The 14,723-nt window shown below is 37.9% G+C and overlaps 2 protein-coding genes across 4 annotated transcripts in view; one reads left to right on the forward strand and one right to left on the reverse strand.

Annotated features, from left to right (window-relative positions):
- Positions 1 to 218: 218 nt before the first annotated feature.
- On the reverse strand, positions 219 to 9,874 carry PDE12 (phosphodiesterase 12). Of its 3 annotated transcripts, XR_010412493.1 has the most exons (4): positions 8,463 to 9,874; positions 7,165 to 7,243; positions 2,321 to 2,431; positions 222 to 2,075 (listed from the first exon to the last, which is right to left on the reverse strand). XR_010412493.1 is itself a non-coding variant. In XM_064594897.1 (3 exons), exons 1-3 carry the CDS (start codon positions 9,765 to 9,767, stop codon positions 2,421 to 2,423), a joined length of 1,395 nt encoding a protein of 464 aa, XP_064450967.1. In that variant the 5' UTR covers positions 9,768 to 9,874; the 3' UTR covers positions 219 to 2,420. The 3 variants fall into 3 exon arrangements, 2 of the variants coding, with proteins under 2 accessions (XP_064450967.1, XP_045718086.1); XM_064594897.1 differs by having other exon boundaries at positions 219 to 2,431; XM_045862130.3 differs by lacking the exons at positions 222 to 2,075; positions 2,321 to 2,431 and adding an exon at positions 4,560 to 6,671.
- DNAH12 (dynein axonemal heavy chain 12) overlaps positions 9,858 to 14,723 on the forward strand; it is a 241,211-nt gene continuing 236,345 nt past the window's right edge. Inside the window, exons 1-2 of the mRNA XM_064594709.1 lie at positions 9,858 to 10,349; positions 11,094 to 11,172. The gene's annotated coding sequence lies outside the window, so the exon portion shown is untranslated. The remainder of the gene's footprint in view (positions 10,350 to 11,093; positions 11,173 to 14,723) is intronic.

Consider the following 14,723-nt stretch of genomic DNA (forward strand, 5'->3'; position numbering starts at 1 on the left):
CGCTTGTGCTCTCTCTTGCTATCTCTGTCTCTCTCAAATAAATAAATAAAATCTGTAAAAAAAAAAAAAAAAAAGATGCTCAACATCATTAGCCATCAGGTAAATGCAAATCAAAACCAAAATGAGATGCCACTTCACACTAGGATAGTTGTAATAAAAAAGATAACAGGTGTTAGGATGTGGAGAAATGGGAATCCCCATACATACATTGCTGGTGGGAGTGCAAAATTGTGCAACTACTTCGGGTAACAGTCTGGCAGTTCCTCAAAAGGTTAAATATTTTCCGTATGATCCAGCAATTCCATTCCTAGATACATGCCCAAGAGAAATGAAAACATGTACACTCAAAAACTTGTACACAAATGTACAGCATTATCCAGGGAGGCCAAATTGGAAGTAATCCAAATGTCTTATCAACTGATAAATGGATAAATAAAATATGGTATGTCCATACAGTGGAATATTATCATAAAGGAATGAAGTACTGATACATACTACAATATAGAAACATATTAAGCGAAAGGAGCTGGTCAGAAAAGGCTACATAATTATATGATTCCATTCATATGAAATGTCCAAAATAGGCAAATCCATAGAGGCAAAAAGTAGGTAAGTGGTTTCAAAGAGCTGAGAGGAAGGGGGAATGGAGTGATTGGTAATGAGTATGGAGTTTATTTCTGATGCCAGTCTTTGACAATTGATTTCACATGCAGTAACAGAAACCCTTAAAGAGAAAAAATAAAGATCAATTTTGGATTGAAGAACCAAAGCATTGTGGGATTCTTTCATTTAGGATGAAGAAAAATGACACAAGCCAGGCTGCAAAAAGGCAAATTTTTTTAGATATGTAATAAAAGGACATGAAAGAGGTAATATAATTCAATTATTTAGAATACTTAAAAATTCTACAGCTTCAGCAGAAATATTTTTCTTTGGTTTAAGATATTCAAAATACTATACTTAACCCAGCTTTTCTGAGAAAGATCAGCTTTATTGCTGAATGCTTTTGTCCCTGGATACACCATTTCTCCAAACTATTCCACAGGAAATAAAGATTATATATAATACTCTTTTAAAAGTGTGTATATTGTTCATCCAGTATAAGAACGCCAAATGAAGCCTATCCAATTCCCTACTGAACCGTTTTCAATTTCAAGAACATAAATGAGATGAAACCAAAAATGCAAACTAGGAATACTTCAAATGTAGTAAGATGAACATCAGCAACAATCTAGGATAAGACCATTAAAGTGAGTTACTGGGCAAAATGGATTGTGTTATATAAACCCTTTGACATACACTCAACACAAAATGGACAAGATGGAGATAAATGATAGTTTTTAGTGAAGTTTCTCAAGGAAATTGAAGATTATGAGTAAAAACCTAACACTGACAATACAAACATGGATTTTAACAGCTGAGAGTTTGTTAGAAGCATGAATCCAGCTGTTAGGTGCTAGTTATGTTGAAGGTGGTATCAGCCAGTTGAACTTAGTATTTAGTTTAACTAAATACTAAGATTTAGTATTTTAAGGTCTAGAATTTAAGATTACTTTATCATTTATATGTGAAGTGTTAATTTTAGCATCTGGCTTCAGTATTATTCAATACACTATGAAGATGGCCAACCTGTAAAATAATTTTGTTCCATATTATAATTTTTTTTTTAAAGATTTTATTTGACAGAGAGAGACACAGTGAGAGAGGGAACACAAGCTGGGGGTGTGGGAGAGGGAGAAGCAGGCTTCCTGAGGAGCAGGGAGCCTGACGTGGGGCTCGATCCCAGGACTCTGGGATCATGACCTGAGCTGAAGGCAGACGCCCAACGACTGAGCCACCCAGGCGCCCCTCCATATTATAACTTTTAATGTATTAGCTCGATGTTTTAAAAAAATGTATTACTAAAGCTTATCTTGAATTACAGATTTTCTTTTCAAAACCTAAGTTTCTTAATAAGCAGAGTTTTATCTTTTTGATGATTATGCATTATAACTTGGTGAGTTATATTCAGCCACAGCCATCTCAGTTTCTCAGGAATTCGTATTTAGGCATTCTTGCTATCTGCTGCTCTGTACCTAAAATGGGATTTAAAAAGTGTTAGGTAATAGTGGAGCATGGCTAAACCATTTAAAGACCGATGTTAGTAAGCAAGTTCCTTCTCTGAAATAAATCACCAAAGTAGACCCATATTTTTAAAGTGACCTTGTTTTTGGTTTGTTTTAGGCTGCTTAATCTTTTCAATTTATTTACACTCCAGGACTTTTGTATTTTTTATAATGTTTTTCCTCCAAATCTCTACCAAAGAAGCAATGAGACTGACCTTTGCAACTTGATACAAGCTTGTAAGATTAAGTAGAAATTGCTGAAGATGAGCTCTCTGGAAAAAAATAGAGGCGGTTGGGTAATCCACTGGGAACAATCTAGTTCATGACTGCAACAACATAATAAGATTAAACAAGATAAACATGCCTTGGTAGAGGTAGCACTTCATATCCACTTGGATGACTATAATCAAAAACACCTAAGTTAGTGAGGATGTGGAGAAACTAACTCTCATACAGCACTGGTGGGAATGTAAAATGGTGTAGCCACCGTGGAAAACATTTTGGCAGGTTCTCAAAAGGTATATAACCAAAGGAATTGAAAACAGGTGTTCAAACAAAAATGTATACGTGAATGTTCATAGGAACATTATGCACAATAGCCAAAATGTGGAAACAACCCAAACATCCATTTGGATAAATAAAATGTGGTAGAACCATACAATAGAATATATTCAGCCATACAAAGGAATGAAGTACTGATATATAAAACATGGAAGAACTTTAAAAACATTAAAGAAAGCCAGACACAAAAGGTCATATATTGTATGATTCCATTTCTATGAAATGTCCAAAATAGAGAAATCCATTGAGGCAGGAAGCAGATTAGTAATTGCCAGTGTCTGGAGGGGAGGAGGAAATGGTATGACACGACTTTATGGGTCAGTGTTCCCTTTTGGAGTGATGAAAATGTTTTGGAACTAGTTGGGGATAATGGTTGCACAACAGTGTGAATACAAATGTACTAAATGCAGTGGAATCGTACATTTTAAAATGGTTAATCTTATTAGTGAAGTGTGAATTTCACTTCAATTAAAAAATGCTTTGGTATTATCATCTCAAAATATAGTCTTATTGTTCTCAAGTTCGTACTAAAAAATCACCCAGTACAGCTCTAGTACCTTCCATGCTAAAGCATGTACTTTCTCATTATGGGACCATAGAATTTGATTACCCAAATCAGTTAAAAATCTTAAATTGTTTCCTCTCCCTAAATGAAATCTAGGTGTTTCCTTCTAGTACTAGAGTAAAATATTAAACTTTCAAAACATTTAAATGTTTTTGAATTGATTAGAGAATTAGTGTTGGCTATAATTTTTTAGGATTTTCCCTATTGTGTTGTCATTTGGATTTTATGATACACTAGTAATGCAGACCTCTAATTTTCATTAATATGGATTTTAGTTTTCCCTCAAACCAGTTTGTAGGGGACCTCTGCCTTTATTGTACAGTTGAAGAATAGGAGATCTAATGATATCAACTTCCACGAGGAATATCTTCCGATGATGGTGTTCTTTGGACCCTCTCCCTTGTACTGTTTCTCAAGATACACCTCCAGACTGAAACCACCATGCCAAATTCTGATTATCAGCCCTTAGTTCGCTCAGAAAGTCACCATCCAGTGAAATACTTGGAAATTTAAAACTGATTTTGGTATTCAGAATTTTAAAGAACATCACATTACAGCCAGAAATGATTTTTTTGCTAATGTATTACAAACTACTAGTGTATATTTCTGCAATGGCCAATTGTGCAAGAGTTTATTTAACAGGACAGTGTTCTATAATTTTCTTAGTCTTTTATAATCAATTAATATAAAATTTTGGAGTGTTAATTCCTATGGCAAGAACTTGTGACATCATAAAATGGGTTCACCATAGAAAAAGAGGTGCTACACTTTCCATACTTTATTAAATGTACTAAAAAATCCAAATAGAAAAATTCAATCACAAAGATGGCTTTAATCAAACATTTCTGAATAAAACTTTATTCTAACTCATGAATACAAGGTAATTTTGGTATCCTATTTATACAATTTTCTTAGTGTTGTTCCCTACCCTTGGACTCCATTCATACTAATATATCTGTATACTGGAGATTTGACCAGAGCATACAGCACTTCACAATAATATTCTACAGTCTACTATTCTGAAATGCCAATATAATCTGATCACACACTGAGCAAATATCAAAGTTAAAGATTCAGGATGTGGAATGTTTGATAAGTGATTAGTTCTTCCGACCAGAGTTCAATCTAGCTAGCCATGGTGTTAATACAGAATCTGAATGTTTTCCTCAAGGGCATGAGTGAGCATGTCATGTTACAATTTCTTCTTTCAAAATGTTTCTCAGCTTTTTGCTTAGAAACTTTGTTTCCTCTCACGTTATTTTAAGGGTCCTGTCAACATGTTTGAAAGCAGACCAAAAACATTTTAAAAAGGAAGAAAACAATATATATTTTGCAGAAGGATTAGATTCTGGCTTTAATATATTCATGTATTTGTGAACTGATGTTAAAATGCTCTCAAAAATGTTATTTAGGAAGGCACAATTTGGTAGCATCAACTTTTTATAGCTTTTTCTAATCAAGACCCCAGAAACTGCCACTTTAATTTTCCCCTTCCAGTATTTTAAATACTTCAAGGTTCAAACTGAATTGTAAGTAAAACTCATTCTCAAACTTACTAAGACTTAACAATACATTGGCTAGTGAGCAGAATATGAAAGTACAGCCTACTTTATCAAAAGAGAAAAGTTCTTATGGTATTGGGTTTAGAGATTAGTAACGAATTTGGGACAAAAGCTCTCATGACTGTGGAAAATCAGAATTCTTGAAGTGAGTGGGCTTTTAATATCTAAGCTATAGAAACTAAATGCAGAAATATGAGATATTATAGTTATCCCGAACATTAAAAAAGTAACAGCTAAAGCATTACAAATAAGGTATGGTGATAACTGAGTTAGAAGAGCTCAGTTACCACTCGAGGCTAGAAACTAATCACTAAAACCGTAATTTCTAATTTTAAAAAGTTTGGCTTCATATTTAAATTTTTTACAGTATATAAATTATATATACAATGTTTTCCTATAACTCGAACTATAATACTCAAGTATATAAAAAGAACGGTTTGTTTCAGAAATGCTCAAAAGCCCCACAAATCCCCCTTCTATTTATAAAAACCAACAATTTCAAAAATTCTTCCAGCAAAGAAATGCTCAGTGGTTCACCCAAAATGTCAAGCCCATATCAGTAGGCAGTTTCTCATAAAGTAATTTATCATGCTGCATTCTGTAGTATCATACGGTCAAATACTCTATTGATTTATGAACATTTTTCATGGGCAAGAAAATGGGATCAAGTTGAATATGTTGTTATTCACTTTGAACACTAAATTGTGCTTGCATCCTAAAAGTTCAAATGAGCTGCAGTAAGAATAAGAATTTAAATGTCCATTTGAACCATATACTAAAAAGTAAAATCCTAAAAACAAAAGTATGATAATACCTTATGTTAACTGAAAAATTAAAGATGAGAAGCAATTAACAATTGGTGATGGCATATTTTAATCTTCTGTTAAAGCTCTGAAGTTGTATTAAATTCTAGCCAAATTGAGGTAGAGGTAGACTCTAATGTTACTCCTTTCATGTGTCAGACTTAGGCCTCTCACTTTAACCTGTATGCATTTTTCCCTAATTATATAAACATAATTCAATTTGAAATGTGTTATGGTAGAAAAATTAAAAGAATCATTCAAATGGTTTTTTTTTTTTTTTTACAAAATTCTTAATTCCTATCTAAAAAAAAGGTACTTATAAAAATGTACATAATAATTCAATGTTCTTCCTGGGAGTCATAAATATATGTTTTTCCTTCAACCATAGGAAAAAAGAAAAGTGGAGAAACTACAAATATGAACAGTTGTGTAATGAAGACACCGGAACGTAACTAGTAGAGTAACAACATTTTGCCTTTGTATCTGTCTAGTTTTCTTCTTTAATGGTTATACATAAGCTGTGATTCATATTAGATTTCCTACTAAAGCAGACTTAAATTCCATTAAACATAAGTCTATTTCCATTTTACGAGACCAGTGCTCTAACCCCTGAGCTACGGAGCCCTGTCAGTCTATTTCCATTTTAAATCACATACAAGTGCTATGTGATCAGAGGGATGGGAAACACTAGGTAAGGCCTGGTGGGTGGTAACTTCTTCATGACTAGGTAATGGAATCACCTGTTCAACCTCTAGAGCATTTAAGTCAATGAAAATGTAATCCAGACATCCATGAAAGCCACCAACGTAATTTGTGTAAGCAGGTTCACCACAAGCACTTTTCAGTTTGAAGAAATGGGTAAGGGACATGTTGCACCGTTCCTCTTCCCCATTGGAAGCCCAGTCTTCATGATCCTCTGGGATGTTGCCATTGACAACAAAATGATACATTCCTGTTGATGGGGTACTATTAAAGTCTCCACAAAATATAACCGGTATGCCAGCATACAGGTCACACGAGACATGTCGAATGTGAGCCAAGGCTACTGCCATTTGAATGAGACGAATGTACCCACCTGTGAATATAAAAAACATTAATGTAAGTACTTTTAAAAGTTGCCTTTAAGAAGAAAAAAAAAAGCCCACAAACTACATACAGTATCTGGGTGACATTCAAAATATATATTTGGACGAGGGGAACTGGATGAAGGTGGCCCAAAGGTAAAAAAGAAACATTTCAGTTATGAGATACATAAGTACTATAGAAACATAAAGACCACAGTTAACAATGATATATGGTATATTTAAAAGTTGCTAAGAGTAGATCCTAAAAGTTCTCATACAAGGAAAAACATTTTTGCAGATCTGAGGTGAGGGATGTTAACTAAACTTATTATGGCAATCATTTTGCAATATATGTAAGTCACTGTGCTGTACACTTTAAACCTGATGCGGTTATGAAATTATATCTCAATAAAACTGAAAGAAATAAAAAAGATGTGTGTAAAACAGCCTTACTGACCTTAAGTTACCATGTTTACATCACTTGTGAAAACCACTAAAACCCACCTTTTGGATGCCAGTAGAGATGGGTATTAGCAACACATATCCTTTTAGAAGAGTCCTTTGTAGACTGAAGAACAGAAACCTAAAATAAACAAAGGGCCAAGAGTTCAGTTGCTGTCAATCTCCTGAATGTTTTTCTTTTTTTAAATTCAAGACTATATGATGAACTGACATTTCATAACCTTCCCTGTCTGAAAAGTATAATTGCAATTATGAAATTCAACTTTTGCTACAAGTTTCACGATACACATGAACAGGATTCAGCATAACATGTTTTAACAACAGTCCAACATAGAGGAAGTTAAGGATATTATTTTAGAGAACAACATTAAGGTTGGTGTTTTTAAGTGGGTAAAGGCAGGCTTTAGAGTCAGTCCCGCCTAGATGGAATACCCATTCTTAACCATTTTATAGCAGTGTGACCTGGAGAGAGACACTGTTTTCCTAAGTCAGCTTGGTCACTGGTTAGACACTATCATCCACCTCAAGGGGGACTGTTGTATGGATTCAACCAAATGAGCTTACACAGAGGTGCATGAAACACACTGGGTGCTTAAAAAAAAAAAAGGTAGCTACTCCAAAATCTTACTATGAACAAAATCAGTTACCTAAAAACTCTGGACAAATATACAAATAACATATTTTTAAAAAATTCTCTCCAACCAAAAACAAAAAAAACTAAGGCAGCTTAACACCCTGCTCAGTGATGATGTAATATATAAGTAACTGGGCAAGAAGAATCCTGGCTCCACACTTGTGTGAAATTGGACAAGTAAACTTGACAATTTCCCCATATATAAAATGGGAAGAATAACATCTGTAAAAATAGCAGGATTACTCTGACCAAAATTAAAATATTAATATTTGTGGAATACTTCATTAAATATGCCAGACACAATTACTAAGTACTTTTTTGTTTTGAGTTTTTATTTAAATTCCAGCTGGTTAACATACACTGTAATATTAATATCATGAATAGAATTTAGTGATTAAATTTTAAGTGCTTTAATGTGTCAGAACAGTGCTTGGCAAGTAGTAAGAAAACATTAATTAATTACTATGTTCTTGTATTCAGCATGCGTCTTTCCCACGAGATGGTAAGCACTATGAAAGTCCGTTTGTCTTGTTCAAACGTGCCTGGCACACTATAGGTGCTCAGTAAGTATTTGCTCAATGAATGAATGAAAGCTAACCTTTGTGTTGAAGATACAAGAGCAAACACCCTTCAGTAAAATCTGAAAAAATCTTCCAGGGCCCTAAAAATCGACGAGTATGTAAAGAGAATGGCAGAGGTGCTTTACCTGGAGGACAGAAGATCTCTGGAGCACCCTCTCCTGCGCAGACGGGTACAAAACGAGTTTCTCCAGCAGGTCTTTGTGAAGTGGGTCGGACTCCAGGGCTTCGTGGAAAGAAATGTCATGCTGGCTAAGGAGAGTGAATTTGGCCTTTCGGTAGAAAGTAGCCAGGCCTTCGTGCTGCTTGATTCTAAACACGCCCTCCAGCCCAAAGGCCTCGAGGGCCGGCACCAAGCTGTCTGTAAACACGCTGCGATCAACCTCTTGCAAACAGATGAGGTCAGCGTTGTAGCCCGTGAGCTCCTTCTGGATAAGGTTCTGGCGGTAGTCGAGTTCCAGGGCATAAGGGGCACAGTACGGGTACAGGACACTCCTCGAAAACTCAGTCTGGGCGTACGTGTCGGCCAGGAGGTTGTAAGAGACCGTGCGGATGAGAGAGTCGTCCGTCACCTTCTTGGTGTAGAGATGCCGGTGGTCAAAGGTGCAGGTGCCAGGCCCAGCCTCCACGGGACACACACTTTCCAACTCCCGGCTGGGCCCGAAGCGCTGCCCATTGCCTGGGGTGCAATGAAGCTTGAGTCGGAGCCCGATGTCGGCATTGGACGGCGTGTAGACGCGCTCGTTCACACCCGTCTCCGTCCAACTGGGAGAGGGTGAAGAGGGAGACAATGACGAGGGGCCCCCACCCTCAGGCTCTGCCGCTCCGGGTTTGGCTTCCTTGTACCAACGGAAGACGGAGCTGGCGGGATCCCCAAATTCGAGGCTGAGCTTGGGACACACCGGGAAACCGGCCATGATGTAGCGTGGCAACTGAAGCTCGGTGAAGGCGGGCGGGTTGCGCTCCACCTTGTACTTGACATCGCCGATCTGCAGCACCGCGCCGTCCTGCCAGGCGTCCACGTTGAGCACGTCTTCAGCCACTGCCTCCTCCCGGTAGTACAGCTTCACCACGGGCTCGCAGGCCGCAGCCGGCTCGGGCCCAGGCCCCGCACAGGCCACGCCGCCACCTGCATTTGGCCGGTTCTTCCTGCTCTTTTTGGCGGCGGCCGCCTTAGCGTGACCTTTGAGGGCATTGGTTGCTATCCGGCTGAGGGCCCGACCCAGCGGCTCGCTTTGGTCTCGCTGCATGTTCTTGTGGCTGCCGTCGGCCAGCGCGAACGACAGGCTTAGCTTAGGCTCCGAGGGCACACAGCGCACTACAGCGCGCTCCATGGCGCCCGCTGTCTCAGTCGCCGCCTCGGCCCGAGTGTGCCGCTCCACCGCCGTGCGGACCCCACGAAGCGCGGCGCGGGAACTTGGGAGCCTCCACATGAACCTGGTGGCCCAGCGGCCGCCAAGCCTCAGAGGAAGATTGAGGAGCTGCAGCAGCCGGCTCCGGGATCCATTCAGTCCCGTAACTTCCGGCCGGAGGGAGAGGGCACCAGGTACTTCCGCTCCGCACTTTCGCCAGGCCGGCTTAAATGCTCCCCTTTTCCGTAGCCACGCCTATCAATAATCCCTCCAACTTAATCTTTATCGTCAAATCGAGCCATAAAGAGGGGAAAATAAAGAAACTATAGAGGTGCCTGAGGGAAATATTGGACTCCATTTTTTAAAAATTTTATTTTATTATGTTACGTTAATCACCATGTTTTTATCGAAAGTGCAGTTATAGAGCTGAAGGAAAGGTGCGCCAAGCCGGAAGTCGTTGGGGCGGTGTCATGGTTCCGCTTCCCTCACGGAAGCCGGCGCTTTTTCTGGATTCTAGCCTCCTGCCTTGTCTTCCAGCTCCGCGGGGCTAAGCAGCGCGAGGGCGTGGAGAACTCGACCAGGATTGCCAGCCTGGCTCCGGCCGTGGAAAGCGTTGCCCAGTTCCCCTCCACCGCATTCTCATTGCCGCTCGCCCTTTCCGAGGTGTGGGTGGGTTTGTTTCAGAGCGGGCACGCAGGCGCACGGAGCTGTCTTTGTGGTAGTAACAAGTAACGTTATACAAGAATTACCATTTAGGGAGCGAAGACTATGCTAAAAACGTCATTTATCGTTACGAGGTCCAGAGTGATTAAGTTACCTGCTCAAGATCACAAAGACATTGCTGAAAGAATGGCAGGAGACAGAATAGCCAGTAAGAGAAAATGAGAAGTGTAGCCTTCACTGAAAACCAAAGGAAGAAAGTATTTCAAGAGTGATTTTGTGTTGAATATAATTAATATTCGGTGATTAACTGAAAAAAAAACCTTGAAAATTTGAAAGAACAAATTGAGAAGTCACTTCTGTCCACAAATGATCTAATTAGTATCCATTTTTCCTTATCCTACAACTAGAATGCATACTTAACTGGGCATCTAATAATAAGCCATACCTTACCCCCTGGCTTACCATGAAGAAAATAGGCTTTTGACTGTGTTCTAAAAGCAGGATGGGTTTTGCAATTATTTGAAATTTCTATGCGTGTCCTGCTCTGCTCCCACCCACCAAATATTTAATAAGGTGACCGGGTACTGATAGTTTATATGCACTTCGAGTCTACAGTATAGGTATAAAAGTCATTACTTTGTATAAACTAACATAAGGAAGAAAGTAAGTAAGTCTTGGTAGTCTAGTTGATAGTACCCCATTTAACAAATCAGAGTTTTGAAATGGCATTTTTCTTATCCACAGCACTTTCCTTCATGCAAATTTGCAGAACTCAGTCTTAAATCAGCCTGTATAAAGAAAGATAGAAGCCCTACTGGAAAATGTGAGTTTCCTTTAAGCAAACTGATGTAATTTAACAATTAGCAGTCTTAATCCTAGTTTTGAGACAGATGCCTTTAAGTGTCATACTTCTTTTAGTATATATATGTGTATATATATATATATATTTTTTTAATTTTTTGAAAGAGTAAAACAGACCCATGTGAAAAAAGGTAATCTTTCCACCACTGACTCCTGTGCAAACACACCATGTATTATGAATATATACATTCCTCCTACTTATTTACACAAATTGGAATATAGTATACCCATGGTTCACTACCTTCCTCTTTTTTTTTTTTTTTTAAATATTTTATTTATTTATTTGACAGAGAGAGAGACAGTGAGAGGGAACACAAGCAGGGGGAGTGGGAGAGAGAGAAGCAGGTTTCCCGCGGAGCAGGGAGCCCGATGTGGGGCTCAATCCCAGGACCCTGGGATCATGACCTGAGCCGAAGGCAGACGCTTAACGACTGAGCCACCCAGGCGCCCCCACTACTTTCCTCTTTTTGAAAGAGGACTTCAACTACCTCCATTTTGACCTCAAACTTTCTAATTGATTAAGTTCTTCCTTCCAGCTAATCTCTTTACACAGGCAAAAGACCCTGCAAGCAGTGCGCCTTGTGATGGGGAACCAAAACTACCCCCTCAAGCCATAAGGATTGCCCTGAGGCAGGAAGAACCCCCCCCCCGCCAATGATCCACCTGGCCTTTTCTGCCCACCTGCATGTACCCACTGACCTTTGTCCTACATTTACTTTATGTAAACCTAGAATGTTGTCCGCACTTTGGAGACCGTTTTCTGAGGCCACTGCTGTTGGCTTCAGTGAAATAAATCCCTTTCTTGTTTCACCATCACTCATCTCTCTGCCTTTGGAGTTTGTCTGGGGTGAGTGGTCAAACCTGGTCTGTTTGGGACTCCCAGAGCCACGGGCTCTTGCACTCCTGTGCCCCACCTACATTTCCACTGTCTTTTTGTCAGTTCTTTCATGATAAAGTGAATGAAAGTGTCACAACTTCCCATAGAAAATTTGATTTGAACTCAACAGATTTGAAAATGATATATAATAAATGGTGTGTTTGAAGCTCTATTTTTATGAGGCTAAATTTTAGCATAATTATATACATAAATTATATACATTATATAATTAAAATTTGAAGTCGGAAGACTGAACCAGCACTACACTTTCCCTGATACCAAAAGGGGAAGCAGGTAATAAAAATTTTATTCCTGGGCGCCTGGGTGGCTCAGTTGGTTAAGCGACTGCCTTCGGCTCAGGTCATGATCCTGGAGTCCCGGGATCGAGTCCCGCATCGGGCTCCCTGCTCGGCAGGGAGTCTGCTTCTCCCTCTGACCCTCCCCCCTCTCATGTGCTCTCTCTCATTCTCTCTCTCTCAAATAAATAAATAAAACCTTTAAAAAAATCATTTTATTCCTCCATTCTCAGTCCATACCAAGAAACACAGGCTAACTTTCACTAATCAAAGTTTATGGTTGATGGAGTTTTCTTGTTATATATATATATCTGCAAAGATAAGCATATGAAGACTAGTTTCTTGTGATTACCTTCACCTTGGTTAATAACATTGGTAGCCAAAACATAGATTACTAATATACTTTTATATTTTTTTACTTAAGGTCAACATGATACTGTAGTTTTGAGTGATAGCACTCAGAAATTTTGGGTAGTACCTGGTAATATTCAGGGTAATCTGCTACTTCCTTATATATTCAAATTTGATAATTTTCATTTGCTTTTTATTTAAGAGACCAATCTCTTTGTTTCTTTAACATTTAAACTTTTTTTTTCTAGTTTTATTGAGACATTATTTACATATAATATTGTAGTAGTCCAATGTGTACAACAATGATTGTATATTGATTATATATGTATATCTATATATAATTACCACAAAAGTTTAGTTAACATCCATCATTTCATAGTTATAGTTATATTTTTTTCTGTGCTGAGAACTTTTAAGATCTACACTCTTAGCAACATCAAATACATAATTTGTATGGTCACTATATTCACCATGATGTACATTATATCCCCAGAACTTCATAATTGGAAGTTTTTACCTTTTTTTTTTTCATTTTATTTTATTTATTTTTTATTTTTTATTTTTTAAAGATTTTATTTATTTGAGAGAGAAAGCACATGAGAGGGGGCAGGGCCAGAGGGAGAAGCACACTCCCTGCCGAGCAGGGAACCCGATGCGGGACTCGATCCAGGGACTCCAGGATCATGACCTGAGCCGAAGGCAGTCGCTTAACCAACTGGGCCACTGGGCGCCCAAGTTTTTACCTTTTTTGACCGTCTTCACTCATTCTCTTCATTCCCCTCCCCTCCATCCTCCCCCTGCTTCTGGCAACCACCAATCTCTTCAGTTTTTTTTTTTTTTAATTCTACATATAAGTGAGATCATACAGTATTTGTCTTTGTATGACTTATTTCACTTAGCTTAATGCCCTCAATGTCTATACATTGGTATACAATGTCTATACAAGGTAGCAGGATTTCCTTTCTTATGGCTGAATAATATTCCAATATCTATATCTCTGTCTATATCACATTTTGCTTATTCATTTATCCTTCAATGGACATTTACACTTGGGTTGTTCCCATGTCTTGGCTATTGTAAATAATGCTACAGCGAATATGGGGGTGCAGATAGTGATTCTGTTTCCTTTAGATACATACTCAGGAGTGGAATTGCTGGATCATATGGTAGTTCTATTTCTAATTTTTTTGAGGAATCTCAATACTGTTTTCCGTAGTAGCTGTACCAGTTTACATTCCCAACAACAGTGCCATTTCTTTTATTTTAAAATTTATTAGGATTTATAATGGTTATATTATTATATATACTTATACTATATAGCATGGTGTAAATAATATATGATATAGTTATATCATTTAATATAAGGTATAATTAATGTTAATTTAATAGCAATAAAAAGTTAGTTAGAAGATAAGAAATTCAAATCAAAGAACCTATGTAAAACCTACCACAATTTAACTCCATAAAGAACTCTTATGCATATGGACTCATTTCTTTTCCCTGCCCTCCCGTTTTTAATTTTGAAACAAACACTGCATATTATAAAGCATAGTAAATTAGTCTCATAAGTTTTCTTAGCATCTTCCACATTTAATAAGTAGAAGAAACTTTTTGTATAGTATTAGAGAATCACATTTTGGTGTTATATCCATAAGTGCTTTTAAATAATCAAGGCCTTGTGAAATAAATTCTGCTCTCATAGATAATATTTCTAACCTTTAGACTAAGAAATAGAGCTTTTAAGGGGGGATTTTAAGCTGCATATTATATGTTTAAATAGCTGTTTTTCTTTCAAAGTGAAAGATTTATAAAAATCCCGGCTGGCACTTTTGTAGAAATTGACAAATTGATCCTAAAATTTATATGGAAATGCAAAGGACCTAAAAGAGTCAAAATCACTACTTTTCTATAAAAGAACAAAGTTGGGGGGCACCTGGGTGGCTCAGTCAGTTAAGCATCTGCCTTTGGCTCAGGTCATACCAGAGTCCT

Source organism: Mirounga angustirostris, unplaced genomic scaffold (genome assembly GCF_029215605.1).
Source record: "Mirounga angustirostris isolate CCGP_5_RB_7025 unplaced genomic scaffold, mMirAng1.0.hap1 SCAF_1, whole genome shotgun sequence".
Classification (NCBI taxonomy): Eukaryota; Metazoa; Chordata; class Mammalia; order Carnivora; family Phocidae; genus Mirounga; species Mirounga angustirostris.

Bases quoted from the DNA above. Each gene is read 5' to 3' on its own strand.
- PDE12 (XM_045862130.3), bottom strand. From the start codon at position 9,767: ATGTGGAGGCTCCCAAGTTCCCGCGCCGCGCTTCGTGGGGTCCGCACG. The intron at 7,244-8,462 runs GTAAAGCACCTC...TGTTTATTTTAG, and splicing joins AGAGATCTTCTGTCCTCCAG to GTTTCTGTTCTTCAGTCTAC. The intron at 6,672-7,164 runs GTGGGTTTTAGT...TTATATTCACAG, and splicing joins TCTCTACTGGCATCCAAAAG to GTGGGTACATTCGTCTCATT.